Source organism: Notothenia coriiceps, unplaced genomic scaffold, assembly GCF_000735185.1.
Source record: "Notothenia coriiceps isolate Sejong01 unplaced genomic scaffold, NC01 NC01_scaffold00032676, whole genome shotgun sequence".
In the NCBI taxonomy this organism is placed as follows: Eukaryota; Metazoa; Chordata; class Actinopteri; order Perciformes; family Nototheniidae; genus Notothenia; species Notothenia coriiceps.
In genome coordinates, this window is record NW_011365377.1 from 124,421 (window position 1) to 140,516 (window position 16,096).

At 40.9% G+C, this 16,096-nt stretch overlaps 1 protein-coding gene across 1 annotated transcript in view; it reads left to right on the top strand.

The window, feature by feature from the left end:
* The window catches only part of LOC104961001 (lysine-specific demethylase 4B-like), a 30,863-nt gene extending 19,728 nt beyond the window's left edge, over positions 1–11,135 (top strand). The window contains exons 9-17 of the mRNA XM_010789198.1: positions 522–717; positions 2,620–2,696; positions 3,008–3,063; positions 3,437–3,545; positions 6,224–6,412; positions 7,130–7,306; positions 7,844–7,963; positions 9,536–9,628; positions 10,107–11,135. Coding sequence (XP_010787500.1) covers positions 522–717; positions 2,620–2,696; positions 3,008–3,063; positions 3,437–3,545; positions 6,224–6,412; positions 7,130–7,306; positions 7,844–7,963; positions 9,536–9,628; positions 10,107–10,544 — 1,455 coding nt within the window. The 3' untranslated portion in view covers positions 10,545–11,135. The remainder of the gene's footprint in view (positions 1–521; positions 718–2,619; positions 2,697–3,007; positions 3,064–3,436; positions 3,546–6,223; positions 6,413–7,129; positions 7,307–7,843; positions 7,964–9,535; positions 9,629–10,106) is intronic.
* The last annotated feature ends 4,961 nt before the right edge of the window (positions 11,136–16,096 follow it).

The following is a 16,096-nucleotide window of genomic DNA, read 5'->3' on the forward strand; positions in this document are numbered from 1 at the left end:
ATCAACATTTCTGTAAATGTGCCAAGAGGCTATTTTGCATCTGTAGTCCCTGGACAGATGTTGTAAGTCAACCTAAAGACACATTTAATTTTAAACAAGTAAATACAATCAAATAAAAGCATGCAACATACAGTAGTGGAGTGACTGTATATCTATTATTTCAAAAGTCCTACTAACTGAGTTGGATTACAGATTCTAAAACCCAACTATAAAGGCAGCGGTATACTAAATAGTTCGGATGCATTTTAGAGTGATATGATGAACGATAGAAACACTGACATCACCTTACGGCTGGAGCCTCCTCAGTGTGGATATTGTTCACATACATTTATTTATAGTTATCACTATAGATGTTGTTCTTGGTCTGGACAACACTTAACTCTATAGTTGCATGTATAGTGGGCCATAAAAGTAATGATTTTTACCTTCATGCTCTGTATAAAACCCTGTGAAGGCTGACCAGTAACCAAAATCAATAAAATCCACTAACTGTATCATCTTCTCTCCTCCGGCCTCTCCAGCCACACAAAGACAGTTTTGCAGGCAGTGAATCCCAGCGCTCCTCCCTGCCCCGTCGGACGCGTCCTCTGGTCCCAGAGATGTGCTTCAGCGTCGGAGCCAGCAACACGGAGCCTCCACCCACCAACTACCACATCGGAGAGGATGGAACCAGTCCTCTGCTCTGCTGTTCGTCTTGCAAAGTGCAGGTTCATGCAAGTAAGTCCAAAAAAACAATACGAATTTCATTGTAAAACTTGCAATAGGGGAGTAACATAAGAGGACAGCTGTCACAGTTTGTACCAGTTATAAAGGCCTTCCTCTTCATATGTTAATGTTGTTGTTGTTTCTCTAAGATAAGCAATGAAAAATTAATCTGAGCACAACAGAAAGCTGTAAATGAAAGTCAACATTTGCAGATTGCAGGAAGCTTTGCAGACACAGACAGACAGACAGACAGACAGACAGACAGACAGACAGACAGACAGACAGACAGACAGACAGACAGACAGACAGACAGCTTTTACACTGCAGCTCCAGGAAGTACTGTCACTGTAAGCCTTCTCCCTCTAAATTAGCTCTGGTTCCTTCAGGATTCATAAAACCTGGTTTGAGTGGATGATAATGAACCATCATAACCAAGGTTGTGTCAATAATACAATGCATTTCCCAATGCTGAAAAGTAGATGTTGGATTGCATTGGTGACTTCAAAATGTTCCCCCTGTATTTTTGGTTGAATTGTAAAGTGGATAAAGGGGTAAGAGAGCAACCTCAGATTGTTTAAATCTGCATTTTGTCATTTAAAAATGCATTTAGTGATCAATATGTTTTTAAATGTAATATAAGTGGAGGGCTACGGCTGCAAACATAAAACTAAAATACTGCTGAAAAGTGATGTTTTATTCGTGTCAACTGGGAGACTCAGCTGTAGACACGCTGCTTTGTTTTATTTATGACACTATTGGTTTCACGCAGCCCGTACACCACTGACAGGCTTTACAGACAAACTATACTGGGTATTTCACTTCTCTCCTCTGTTCACAACTTTTTTTTTATATCCCTCAACCTGTGAGAATTGTGTTGGAAAAATAGGAAAGACTGGAATATGAGACTATGCAACAACAGACTGCACAATTCCCCTGTTGCCACGCTCAGGGAGGATTCCTAGTTTATCCCTCCTTGACTCGGGTTGAACTAAATAAGAGAATGCTCAGGCAGCACAAAAGCCTTTCTGAAGGCAGCATGCCATAAACTACCCAAGCTTGTTTTTACTCTGCTTATCTCATTTAATAATTTATCACAAAGAATTACGACTTGTAAGGGAATATGGCTTCTGTCAAAGCAAAGCGGGTTAGGGCAGTCAGCTTGTTAACTTTGTGTTTGAGTGAAAGAGCTCTGGGATCTCTGTGCTCTACTTCTACTTGCTAAATGTTAACAACACCTGTTATCTTCCCTAAGCAAAAAAATATATTTTATTTGGTTGTTTTTAAAACATATTTCTTATGAAATGGCATTTTAATTTACCATTTTTTCAGTAGGCCTATATAATGAAAGAACGATATATCTGCTGGAGCTGTCTCACACAACCCATCATTCCAAAAAAGCCATCAGATGAATTACAACATGGACTTGTGCACAAATGCTCAGTCAGAAACACACACACACACACACACATTACCCCCCACACACTTACAAACCCTCCTGGGTTCTTATTATCCCCAAAGCTGGAGTGCACCTTCAAAAAGGCCAGTTCATTAGTGATCCAGGGATAAGCTGAGCTCAGCTGGGGATGCGGCGCTGCTATTGATAAGAGGACATGAAGCAGAAAGAGCTCCTGTCAAGAACACCAGCTCTGCGCTCCGTTTCTGTGCTCGTCATTGTTTTGGAGCAGACATTCAACTAAAAATCATTCAAACCTGGCTAGGTGTGACAAGCCTTTTTGATTCAGAACCTCAAATTGGTGATAATGACAAGAAGATTGTGCAGGTTAAATAGAAAGTGGTTAACAACAGCTCTGGGGCATAGGTTAAAAAAATACACTTCATCTAAGGTGCTTCCAGAACATTAAATGCAACATAATCTAAATAGATACAAAACCATTCATCTGTCCTCTCTTTCAGGTTGTTACGGCGTGAAGACGGACTCAGTCAGGGAGTCCTGGACGTGCACCAGGTGTGCAGCGGGAGCCTGGACCGTGGTAAGTAGCAGCACTGCCGTGTGCAACAACAAACAAACACCACAAGTCCAGAAAAGCTGTTAAGTCCTCTACTGAACAACAATATTTGAATCAAAGAAAAGTATGAGGGAATAGGTGAAGTTATTTATTTGACTTTTCGTTGACCGGACCTGCAGTGAAGCAGTCTTGCAACGTCTGGTGTGTCAAATTTGTTTTGATTACTTTACCCAGCAGCTATAGCAAAAGAAACTCAAAGTATAACTCTAGAAAATGCAGAATTGACTGTTTCCCTCACTGCCTAAATGTAATACTTATTTTCTTCTTTTTATCAGGAGTGTTGTCTCTGTAACCTGCGCGGAGGAGCTCTGAAGTCCACCATTGACAACCGGTTAGTAGCATATGCTTTTTCTTTTTTTTTACCCATTTTATTTGTGCAGAAACACCCTTGAGGAAAAAAAAAAAAATGAAATGTTTATTTAATTTCTATCATAGTTAGTTTTGTTAAGTCTGACAACACAGGTTTTAAAATACTATAGGTCTGATATGATCTATATACACATATTTCCAACATCTGATCTAGTTCATGGAATACTTATAGAAAGAAATGTGTAAAGTTATCACTCTCAATGCAGAACACACATGAGTTTACAATAATTGACCCCAGCATTGAGTGAAGAGTTATCAGCCTTGTATATCTGGTTACGCTGCTTATGTTGGATCTTCCAGAGACTGAAGTGTGTACGGTCTCTCTCTGTCACCAGGTGGGTCCATGTCATCTGTGCCATCGCTGTGCCTGAAGCCCGCTTCGTCAACGCCAATGACAGGGAGCCGGTGGACGTCAGTGCAGTTCCAGATAGACGCAAAAATCTGGTACGTTTGTACAGACACGAAGCAAAATTGAATTATCTCTTAAGTGTGAGATCAGACAGGCAGGGGTCAACATTTTAACCGAAGCAAGAACATTTGAACAGTCACTATTTTCATCCTCTCTCTCAAAAGTGACTTCCTCACAGCAGCCGTTCGTTTCTTTTGTCTTGTCTCGGCGTTATAGAATTCTCTTTGCCTCCCGGATCTCCTTTTCCCACATTTAAGCAAATTCCTGACTCCAGCTCACTGTGTCTGTCACTTTCCCCGTTACCCACTCTCTTTCTTTGGTGGATGGATAGATTGGGTCTTGGCAAGCTGTGGAGGACATGGGGTATAACATATGTGCTGAGGGGAACGGCTGAATAATCAGCTGTCATTTCTCACTGCGCCAAATGAACTGAATCGATCTCGTGGGCAGGAGGCAATTTCCCCATTGCTGCCGCGTCTTTGAACACACCACATCCCCTCCATCCCTCCTTCACAGTCTCTGCTCCACCTCCATTCACATGATCCCACTTCACAGGCAACAGCGGTGCTTGCTGATGCATTATCACAAATCTACAAATAATGTCGCCTCTCTCCCTCCCCTTCTCTCTGAATAATCTATAAAGGACAAGCTGGGTGACATTTGCATCTGAGTGCTGTCAAAGCAGGTTTCTCTTCTTAAAAGGCCATGAGAAGACGCCCCGCGCTCTAATAATTCGGATGACTGGACTGATCAAATGCAAACACGCACCCTTGGAAACCAGTTAATATTGCACTGTCTTCAGCAATCTGTGTTTTCCCTGCACCTTTGAACGTTTAGTTTTCAGTCACTGAGCGATTTCACACACGTTGCTTTCGTCTTAGTTTTTTTCCAGAGTTTCCCAGCTCCAGTAACGCTGCACATTTTTCAAAAATGTACCTTCCCCAAAGGTAGTGTTGCATCGTGCACCTAGGGGCGCTGCGATATCTGTTCGTTTTTAGAAAGGAGCCGCAAGCTAGGAAAAGCAAGCCGCTTAAATAAATCATTGTACGATTTAAAAAAAATAATAATAATGTTTTCAATTTACAATTCCAGCTTCATTCTCCTTTAGCATGCAATGACACATAAACCATAACAGTGACAAATACTTGATCAGTTATTATGTTATCTTATTCTGCAGAAGATGGGGCCACAATTTATTAGTTTAAAGTTGTACAAATGGCTTAAATACTAAAAAAGTTGTAAAAAAGTAAGTTAGTTTTTGGTGTCTTTCACAATCTTACCAATTAGAGATGAAATATAAATGAAAAAAGAGGGCAATGTGGAGTCAGATATCACATAGATCTTATGTTATCTGCTGCTGCGCTCCTGCCTGTTCAGCGGAAAAGTCTTAATCATGCCAGCCTGTGAAATATCACACAGCAACGCTCTGTAGAGAGATGTTGTTCCTACACCGGTACAGAAACGAAGTATTGACAGATTAATAAATAATGTATGTTTCTTATTGATCAGCCATACGCTGCACTACAGATGCTCACATTGTGATTTATCAAAAGGAGGAGGATGGAGAAGAAGGGAAGTGTGTGGTGATAGATAATCACAATAAAACAGGAGCATAGAGAGATAGCAGTCACATAAGATGCCGTCCAAGCTTATAGTCTGTATGTTAGATCCAAGCATGCTGTCATGAGATAAACATTTATAATTCTCTTATCAAATGTGTTTCATGGCAGGTGATTTCTTAACAGATAAATGTTTCTATTAGGGTTGTTGAAGGAAGATAATGCTTCCTCCCCCTTGTGTATTGAGAAGATAACTCGGTTTGAAAGGCCAAATTCCTTTTCATGCTGTTACTCTCTTTCCTCGCTGCACCCCGGCTTTTCATCTCTCCACCTTGTTCTCTCCGTTTTAGCTGAGTAGAGGAACAAATGAGGGATGGGGAAGGAGAGTATAAAGACAAAGGGGGGTAGACATGGAGGGTTGAAGGATTCAAAGTGAATTGAAAATGAATAATGAATGTTGAGGAGTCCTGTGTGCAGGCTGGCACGTGTCAAAGTGGAGAGTAGACCAGGTTCCAAGCCAAAGGGAAAGATGTGCTTGGCTGGTTACACTCCACTGTATTCCTATTCCTATTCCTATGTACGTCTCTTTCTAAAGATGCCTTGCAATTCCAACAATTTCACTGTGTGCCAGAGTAGAAGAGTACAAAAATCTTTAGGGCTCAACTGCAGAAAGGTCTAATACTCCTCAATCCGTGCAAACTTTCTACAATTCCTCTTCCAATTGATGTGTTTTCTAAGCTTCTCATGGTTCTTATGAATATAACAGCCTCAGTAGGACTTGTTATTCTTGTCGTGAAAGCCCCAACATGATCACATCTCCACCATGGCAACAGCAGGCTCACTGAAACACTAGACTGAGATCTGCGCCCCGGAGGAGGATCTGTTATTGTGAACATGAGTGTTTGAACAGTTATCAGTCCCTTCTGGGTTTTTCCTTTTGGAATAAACTAAACTTTTTCTATTCACAGACACAGAGAGAAAACCTGTAGTCTCATATAATGAACCACATTATGAATCATAACACCATAAGTACTCATCCTTCGATATCTATGAAAGTGAATGCCGTAAATACTAAATAAGCTCAGGAGCGCAATTGGAAGCGGTCTGCCGCCTGAATCACCAACTAAACTCTTTGTTTTCCATTTTCTTTGTAGAAGTGTGTATTCTGCCATGGAAAGACGGCCAATCAGAACCGCGGCGCCTGCATCCAGTGCTCACAAGAGAACTGCGCCACCTCCTTCCACGTCACATGCGCACAGATCGCCGGCGTCGTCATGACACCAGCCGACTGGCCCTACGTGGTGTCAGTCACTTGCAACAGGCATAAAAGATTCCCTCCAAAGGTACCTGCACATCTGGATCACAGTCAGCTGTTCTGTGTAACATTGAACCCCTACAAAAACGCATGATTTACTTTTTTTTTATTATGACTAATTTTCTGAATGTTATTGAATTTCCTGCTGTGATTCATGGTGTATGTGTGGGTGTTAATAATTTTTTTGAATTATCAGTGAGCCTTTTTTTAATATCTTATAGAAAGAGTGTTTTTTCAAGCAGCAATCTCAACGACTTAAATGTTGCTTAAGCTGCTGTCACACAAGGAGGGAACACAGTGGGGATTGAGGATATGGCCCACTGATGAAAAGTATTACAATAATTATATACATGCAGTATTACAAACTAGACGTCTGAGGCGACATTTCCAACAACTTGAAACTCATGTATCAACAAGTGGAAATTCTAACCCAACAAAGCCTGAAATCTTTAGGATTGATTTTGATTGTTGCGGCTAAAAGAAAACGTACATGTTATTGAATCATCTCAGAGAAAGCAATAATGCAGATGGAACACTTTAGTTTTGCTCAATGCAATCTTTGGTCTCTCTTATTGTTTAGGTTTAGTCATATGGGGTTTTGAACCGATCCAGAATGAAATCTAATGAAATAAAGTTAAATGTGTTCCTCAAGGATTATCTGAGTGCTGTTTACAATATGAACTGGATGAGCACAAACATAGATCCTGTCTTTACCTCAATGTATCCGTCTGTTTCTCCCCTTCAGCCTCGGACATCCCTCAAAAGCCAGCAGGGTCTGAACTTAGGACAGAAAGTGATTGGCCGTAACAGTGACGGCTGGTACTACCATTGTACACTCATCGGCATGGCAACACAGACGTTCTACGAGGTCAACTTTGATGACGGCTCATACTGTGACAACCTGCACCCAGAAAACATATTGGTGAGTTATATAACATACAGCTCAGTAATACACCTACCTGTGTTCTGTAGCAGACTCATAACCTCAACAAACATATTTCCATTTTGGTTTTAAAGCGAGATTATTAGAATATCCTAGCAACTGTTCTATATGTCCATTCTGGAGCGTCTTTGCAAAATGAAAATATGACGGCTTAGTGAATGCAAACAACCTTTAATGACTCACTGCGACAATCATAACAGTAATTATAGCAGCAGCAACAGCATAAGTGGTGGGTTTTCTGTGGAGGAAGGAGAAAAAGAACCAGAGAATGAAATATCAATAATCTAAATACTGTAAAAACGTACTTTCTTACAGCTTGTGCTAGATAAAAGTAGAAAGTCTTCAATCATAAGTTGTTCAAGTTTTAAAAGAAATGAGTTTGGGAAATGAAACGTGCAGAACTCTTACTTGTGTTTTCTTTCTGCCATTCTGTTCTCCCTTTCCTCCACATACTCTATTGCCCTCCACCTTCTTCCTCTTTGCCTACATCCTGTTTCTCTTCCTCTCCCCCTTCAGGATCACGACTGCCTGCATTCGGGTCCTCCTGAGGTGGGGGAGTTGATAGTGGTGGGCAAATCTGACGGTCAGATTATCAACGCTTCCTTTATCAAAGAGCACACCCACAAGTCCTACCAGGTGAGGAAAAACACAAATATTAAAGTCTAATGCGTGACTGGATGCTCACTACTCAAAACATTGAGTAGTGATTTTTAATTGCACATTTGACAGGTAAATATCACATTTTTAATCCACGGCTGTTCAAGAAACGACTAGATTTGTTTGTATTTTCCAGCTGCAATGTGAGTAAATGTATGAACACTTCCTACCGTAAAAAAACTATTTTTAAAAATAATGTTATATATTCAGAACAACATTTTCGGCGAGTACTATGAGCAACAGCATCAATTACATCTTTCATCTGACGCTCTTGCTGATTTGAAGCCGTGAACTGGGTAACACGCTGCTCCGTCTCATTTTTTTGCCATCCTCTGGTTTGGTTCCCCGGTTCTGGTATTCATTAAGTCTGGAAAAGCTCGGCTGCCCTTGTAGATGGTTTGCGCGTTTTGATACAGTGTGGCATTACAACATAAAGTGGAGGGATTTGGCATCAGTGGTGCATGCTGGGAAATTTATGGAGCAAATATGCAGAGTGCTTATTGAGTGGAAAATGCAGAATTGCAATAGATGATTCTAGGGCTGGTGTCAGAGGAGGCCATCTTAAAAGTCACTTCCAGACATGGATGCTGGAATGCATTAGCAGGCGAGGTTAAGTGAGGTTGTTAATCTTAGATTTTGCTGTGAAGCCGGATCTGTGAGCACATCTGTAAGCGCTTTTTCTGACACATACACACAAAGGACAGAGATGGTGTTTATGGGGCTGCTTCACAACACACACTGTTGCTGTAAAGTTATTGAACCTTGCCTGGCTCATGATGTCTCTGTGGAAAAACAGTTAAATACATTCATCTGAAACGAGCTTTCAAAAGAGTTTTCGTTCATTCGGGTTAGTTTAAAAGAATACCTTATACGTCTTAGTTTTGTGTTCTTTCTCACACAAATGGCATATCTGTTGATGCACCAAAAAAGAAAAAATGTATTGTGTTTTACAATGAGTTCCTCTTCAGAAAGTAAATCAGCGTCCCACCTTGCTCAGCTCCATGTGTACGCTGGAGGCTGCAGTATGAGAGTCCTGTTAGAGACAAGAAGGGCTGTTAAATTCAGAAAAAGCCTCCAGCTGGACTCTATGTCAGGGACACATCCCTGACCTTGTTCTTTTTTCAGGTTTTTTCGCTTTTTATGTTTGAAATGCTTAGCTGATTCTCACGTCCCGTCAGTAAGCAGCTTCAGAGTTCACGGCTGCGGTCAAGGATGTTTGTTGGTGCAACCATTTGTTTTTCTCAGGTGAGCTGAGACCCATCTGTGACTCTGGGTGCAAGTTTGTGTATTTGCTCACTAAGCCACCCATCATCTTTTCTACGTACAAATGTATCTTCCTCTGATATAAAGCTACATTTCCCCACAGGGATCAATAAAGGTTTGTCTTGCCTTTCTAAAAATCACCCTGCTGATGTAGCCCTTCGTAATTCTTATGGGTCGAGTTCAGTGTATTTGGATATTTGCCAAGTGTACCTAGGTTTTTACTTTCACTCAGGAGACAGTTAGATATGTGAGTTTCATATTTCATCGTTTTTATTTGATTTTTTCCAGGTCGAGTTTCAGGACCAGAGTCAGCTGATACTTAAACCCTCAGAGATCCATCTGCTGGAGCATGAACTCCCGAAGAGGGTCCGAGCCAGACTGGTCAGTATATAACAGATTCTGCTTCCTAACCTGATCACACACCCTTCATGTTGTAACAGGATATAATAAAGACACTTTAGTTTGGCAGATGTTTGCTTTGGCTGACACGAAATATTCATTAACTTTTGCCTCGGCTACCGATTGTGTGTGTGCTGAAGGGTCTCCAAAGAGTAAATGTAAAATGAGTAAAAGACCTAAGTTATTCAAACAATAAATGGGTACGTTCTACTTCTATTGTGCCAAAGGCAGCTTATAACTGCTAGCTTGGTTAGCAATAAACTGAGAGGACAAGATCATCAACAATCACAAAATGGCTGCTTTCATATTTTAGTGCACTATAGATAATACAGTTTCACACAATTGTATTCGGACTCTCTGAAATGGTCACTATACAAAATCAATAGAAAGCGATTTTAGACACAAACAGCTGACCATCCCAATGTTTCCTCAGTCTAAGTCTGTACCTGTCTGTTTTCAGGCCATCCCTGTACCTCAGGTGGGGGTTTCATCCACAGATGAAGCCCAGGCAGCCAAACGCCGCTGCCTCCCGTCAGGCCCCGCCCCGTCCACACGCATGGAGACCACCAATAAACCCCCCTGCTCCCTAACTACAGCTGCTGTAGCATCGCGAGGAGCAGAACATCTCAGTATTCACACATCACAAACCTCACAACCTTTACCCCGGTCCGTCATGACCCTACACGAAGCCCCCTCCCACACCAATGGTATTCAGATGGACGTTGAGACCCCCATGGACACCAGCGTGGCCCTCACAGACGCTCTCACGGAGTCGACCCTGGCCTCAGACGCCATGCTGACTCCGCAGCCAAACCCCTTTTCAGTGGACGTTTCCTTCATGGAGAGCCTCCTCAATTCACATTTCCATCAGGACAGTAGTCCAGGACCCCTGTATTAAAAACCTCCACTTTGTTATTACTCGGCCAGTGGAGGCAGAGCCAATAGGAATTCGCTAACTGAGGTGGATTCACTGAGTGCTGGAATATGAACTAAAAACATTTCCTCCACCGGCTCAGAGAGCTCAGGGTGGAGCGAAAAAAGACACAAGCACTCTTTAATGCATGCTCCTTTTTTATTCTTTGAGTTAATGTATTGCGGTGGTGCTCTGAGGTAAAAGGTAAAGGATTATAATTTTTTTGACATAATTAATATAATTTGTTGTTTTTCTACGCGTTTTCCATTTCTGGTCAGCTGCTGTGCTTCCCTTCTCCAGTTTAATATGAATAAGTCTCTTAGTGGTATCAACTCCATACCTCGGTGCATTAACTCGATGACAGCACACTCCCATTGTCTTTTGTACAGAAAACTAATTATTATAACGGCCTATAAGCATTGAGGCCCCTTTTTAGACTTCTCTTCTTCTTCTTTTTTTTTCTTTTTTAAATCAAACAACCAGCAACAAATGTTCTATTTTTCAATCGGGCCGCTTGTGGCTTTGGAACTGTGAGGTGGAACTAAAGTGTTCATTTTCCATCGGATTGCAAAAGGGNGGGGGGGGGGGGAATGGGGTGAAAAAAATATGTATTGTATGGGAATTCAGTATTTAAATGTCTTAGTCAAATATCAATATAATTATTTGTAATGGCAGAAATGTTTTGAATGCAAACACTAATAGATTTGTTTTCAGGATGCAATGTTTTTTAAAGATGTGTCACAGATCAGGGGCCGTATTCACAAAGCATTTTATCTTACCGCTAGGAGTGCTCCTAACTCGCGCTAAAACATTTTACGTAGGAGTTTTTTCTTAAAAGTTATTCACAAAGCCGCTGAGACCTACTCATACTAAGGATAAATCACTAAGAAACTAAGAGTGACGCGCCGTTGCTATGGATTACGTCGATTCTCGTGCATGAGTTTAGAAGCGGTCAGTACGGTGATTGGTTGTTCAGAGCAGGCGGTCTCGGTGAAACTCATCCGCAACATCCCACAAACGAGCCCACTAAATCACCGAAAAACAAGAAAATAGCCTAGGCTAGAAATGTATTCCTATCAAATAGTTATGGACAGTGCAGTTAGCAGAATACACGCATGATGACAAGTTTGTGCAGACCACGATAATGACGTTGTATATGCACGTTANTCCGGACTAATCGGGTTATTCCTGTTAGTCGGGGATGTTATTGCATCCCGCACTAATTCCACAACAAGTTTGATACCCTCACGATTTAGCCTATATCTCTTGATCAATTCACAGTCTTCCATTGTCTCCAAAACATTTCGTCTCGCAGCCATTTTCAGATTCTTTGTGAATAGGTCTTACTGAGTTAGGAATCCTCTCGAGGACTTTTAAGCTCTCCCAGACTTAGGTGCTACTTTTAGGCCTAAAATACTTTGTGAATTGCTCTTAGTGAATCAAATTAGGAGTCCTAAATTTAAGACTGACACGCCCATTATGTTTAGGAGTTCTCCTAAATTCGCAAGTTAGGAGCTACTTTTAGCCCTAAGATCCTTTGTGAATACGGCCCCAGACCTTTTATGTAGTGATATCATTCAATCTGACATTTGGCAGCTCCACTCTTTTCACCTAAATCTGTCTCAGGGTTCCTGCATGTGGAAAAAATGTTGTTTTAACATCCAAGTCATTTGAAGAAGGACAGAACAGCCGGAAAATATTCATCAGCCGTAATTGGCTCATGAATACCCGTTGCTGATTTTAGCTCCTGTTACCATGTTGTCCACTATTATAGGTAATGTCTCTCTGTCTTCTTTCTCTTATTAGCACATGATCGGGCGAAACAAATTGAAGTCAATTTTAAGGATACAATTCTGGAACATGTATGTTATTTGAAAATATGAAAATGTGTATATGTAGGAACCCTACAATCTGAAAATATGATGTTTTATGATTTGTTTTAATTGTATGTATAAGTCAATATTGTATATTAAGCATCTTGTTTTTGTATTACCCTATCCTTATATTGTACATTTTCTTATTTTTAATTCATAAACTTGGCCTATTGAAAATAGTAATGAGTGTATTTTTTACACATTTCAACACGTGTATTATACTCAGTTTGCACCAGTAAATACATCTTTCAATTTGCGGATATGGCCGTGCTTTGCTTCATGGGTGCTTTTAGAGACATTAAACTACTGATGGACTGAGTTTCCCAACACTATCACCTTGTACATACTGAGGCCATGTGTATTGTGAATCAGATTTGTAAATGTTGCATATATACTTCTCTTTTTTTTCTTTTGTCTGTCATCAAACTGCAATGTTGGGGCACAAACTTGTTCCTGTATCCAAATGAAATCCATCAAGAACGTTTTATTGCAGAGGGATTAAAGTGGGTTGCTAGTCCACAGCTGTTCTGTGTTTTGTGTTCAAAGAGATTTAAAGGGTAGTGGGGGGGGTCAAACTCCACTGACTAAGGATGGAAACTCCATACGGTAACTTCTAATACATTTTCATTATTAAATGTCACAACATTGCATGAACTGTTAGGTGTTGCGAGTCAAACACTTCAGAGACATGTATTGTATTCATCTGAGACCTATAATATATTGTTGCATGCCCTCTCTTTTAGCCCTGTTTCAAAAGTGCTGATTCTGTGTCTGTAGCTTTAAATGCAAATGAGCTGCTGCTGGCCACGCCCCTTTGCAAGATGTTTGGGCTGCGGTCGGGTAATCCAAAAATCAGCTCCTAAATTCTAACCCTATCGTCTATTCCTTGACCTCTGAGTGAAACATCACGGGGTTAAGGGATAGTGGATAGGAGAATTCAAAAGGACTGCGGTACTTTAGAGAATCCGACTGCACTTTCACTATCCGACGTGTTTATGATGCGCCAGCGGACGTCATTTTGTGTGTCTGCTGCTGTGGGAAACTATGGAAACTACAGTTTTCTATACAGCGAGATACAACATGGATGTTAAATAAGAACGACGGACTCATCTAGAGACTCTGCACCGTGCTCTGATGCTGAAATGCTTTATGAACGTGGACAACAGAGAAACATATTCTTCATGACCAAAGTTGGAATTGAAATAAAAAATGAAAGTGAAATGTATGCTCGTCACCCTCTCCCTCCGGTCCACATTAATACAAATGATCCCAATACGTATGATTGTATGAACTATGAAAATATCTTAAAATCAATACAAATGTATTTATTATAAACGTTAGTCCTTAACACCTATCACTGTGTACATCACCATTCAAACATCTTTTAAAAGTTGAACAAACCACACAGCTCAGTGAAATGTTGACTTTATTTGATCATTTCAGTAAAAACTAACGTTCATATTTCTCTTTTTGATTATAATACTGATGGACGTTCAAAACAAAGCACTTTGGCAACTTACCACATACGTTTTAAAATGCTTAAGCACCGTAACGTTCATGATATAATTTCTCGGTCATAATCGGTTGTTTCCGTGAACGGCCGACTGTTGAGTGACGGCAAATGCTGCGGCTGCAATGCATTGTGGGGCAGCATTTCCTCCTCTCCTTTCGTCAAGGGAGGTTCAGTGGTTCCTAAGCTAAAGGAGGTTTTATAACAAAGGAAGTTTGAAACCTCCTTTCCTATCATCTCGAACGGCACTTATCATGGCTGCCACTGAGGGACTTCCGGGTAATTTCACTCCGTTAGGATGGTTCCTAAGCTAAATGGACTATTCGACTGCAGCCCTGGTTTAGAAAAACACAATGGTGCTCTAGGAGGAGATTCAGGTGATAAGGGGCGGGGTAGTTACCTTGGTTGGTTATTGGCTAATTGGCTAACTCAACCCAAAAAAACATTGTGACATCACAAAGTGGCCAAAATCTGAAAAGCAATTTTCAGACAGGTTTTTATATAAATGGATCAGGACAAAAAGAGAGAATTTTTTTTCCTGAAACTTTCAGAAACTCTTTACACAGAGGGGACACTTACATTTTAATTCCTCTGAGTCTCTTAATTAGAAGAAGTCCAACAAGAAAAGGACAGATTGTGAAGAGAGAAGGTCACTGGAAGAACAAGAAATCTGTGTCTTATAGACCAATCGTTAACGTGGACACACACACACACACACACACACACACACACACACACACACACACACACACACACACACACACACACACACACACTCTCTCTGCCCTCTCTGGATCAGGGTGGACATTAGCATTCTGAAGTGCCCGCCGTGTCTTTGCAGAAGAACTGGGGATGTGCCAGCTTGGCAATTACTTTAACAACTCCAGAGTTTGATTTCTTCATTCAGTTAAACCCAGCCACGGGAAAAAAGGAGGAGAAAAATGTGGAAGATGTATTTTTAAAGTAAAACAGTTTGGCTGAACAGTTTGGGAAAAGGAACAGGAAACCTTCAGTATTTTAATAATCTTCGAACAATAGAACCATGAAGGCATTAAAACAGAATGCGTCCTCGTGGCTGTTGAATAATCTCAAAGTGTGGCTTTTGGTTTGAGTCTGTCTCACCAAAACGTCCTTGAGGATGACACTGAAAACTCTAACCTGCTCGGTGACGATCAGACAGCTGAATGGCTCGCATTGGAAGTGGAAATCAGCGAATGCAGTGTGATCTAATTGCAGATGGAAGTGGCAATTATGTTGACAAGCTGGTTGATATGACAGGCTCCATTATAGCCTTAAGCTTTTATTACATTTCTGCCAAGTAAATCACTTCACTGGAGCAGTATTACCATAATGAGTGGGGCTCACTGTCCTGTGTTTCAAGGGGATTGGTCTGAGAAGTTGGTGGTGCCTGATCTTTATGAACTTCTCCAGACATGCAGGACTTTCAAGTGACGTAACTACTTGCATTGACTGGTGGCCATATTGGATATTGCCTGTTGATGGCTAATCTCCCTGCTGTGTGTGTCTAGTTAGCATGATTGCTGCACTGTTGTTGATACAGCTGGTTTGTATGTTAGTTCATTTATCACGTTGAGATATTGGAACAGCAAGAGCATATTCATTTTTCACTGCAAATAGTTTTTCAGCAAGTAACAGATGTGTTGGTGAGCGTCTAACATAACATCCTCAGGTGAGTGTTACACTCATGTTACACTGTAAGTGTGATTTACATAGTGGCAGTGCTCATGTGTGAACAAGGAAAGCCTGTTTGAAAATTACAGATCATAAATGCATGTACCATTTCAACCCAGTCTCATGGCATTTCGTGTTCACCAACACGATTTTTAATCTATTGATTCGTGTTCACCAACACGATTTTCTCCTTTTTTTCGTGTTGCACAGCACGATTTTAAAAGCAATGTATTTCTACTGGTAATGTGTTTCGTGCCTGCAGCACGTCTTTTTCTCCGGTCCGGAGAAAAAGACGTGCTGCAGGCACGAAACACATTACCAGTAGAAATACATTGCTTTTAAAATCGTGCTGTGCAACACGAAAAAAAGGAGAAAATCGTGTTGGTGAACACGAATCAATAGATTAAAAATCGTGTTGGTGAACAGGAAATGCCATGAGACTGGGTTGAAATGACCCCTTA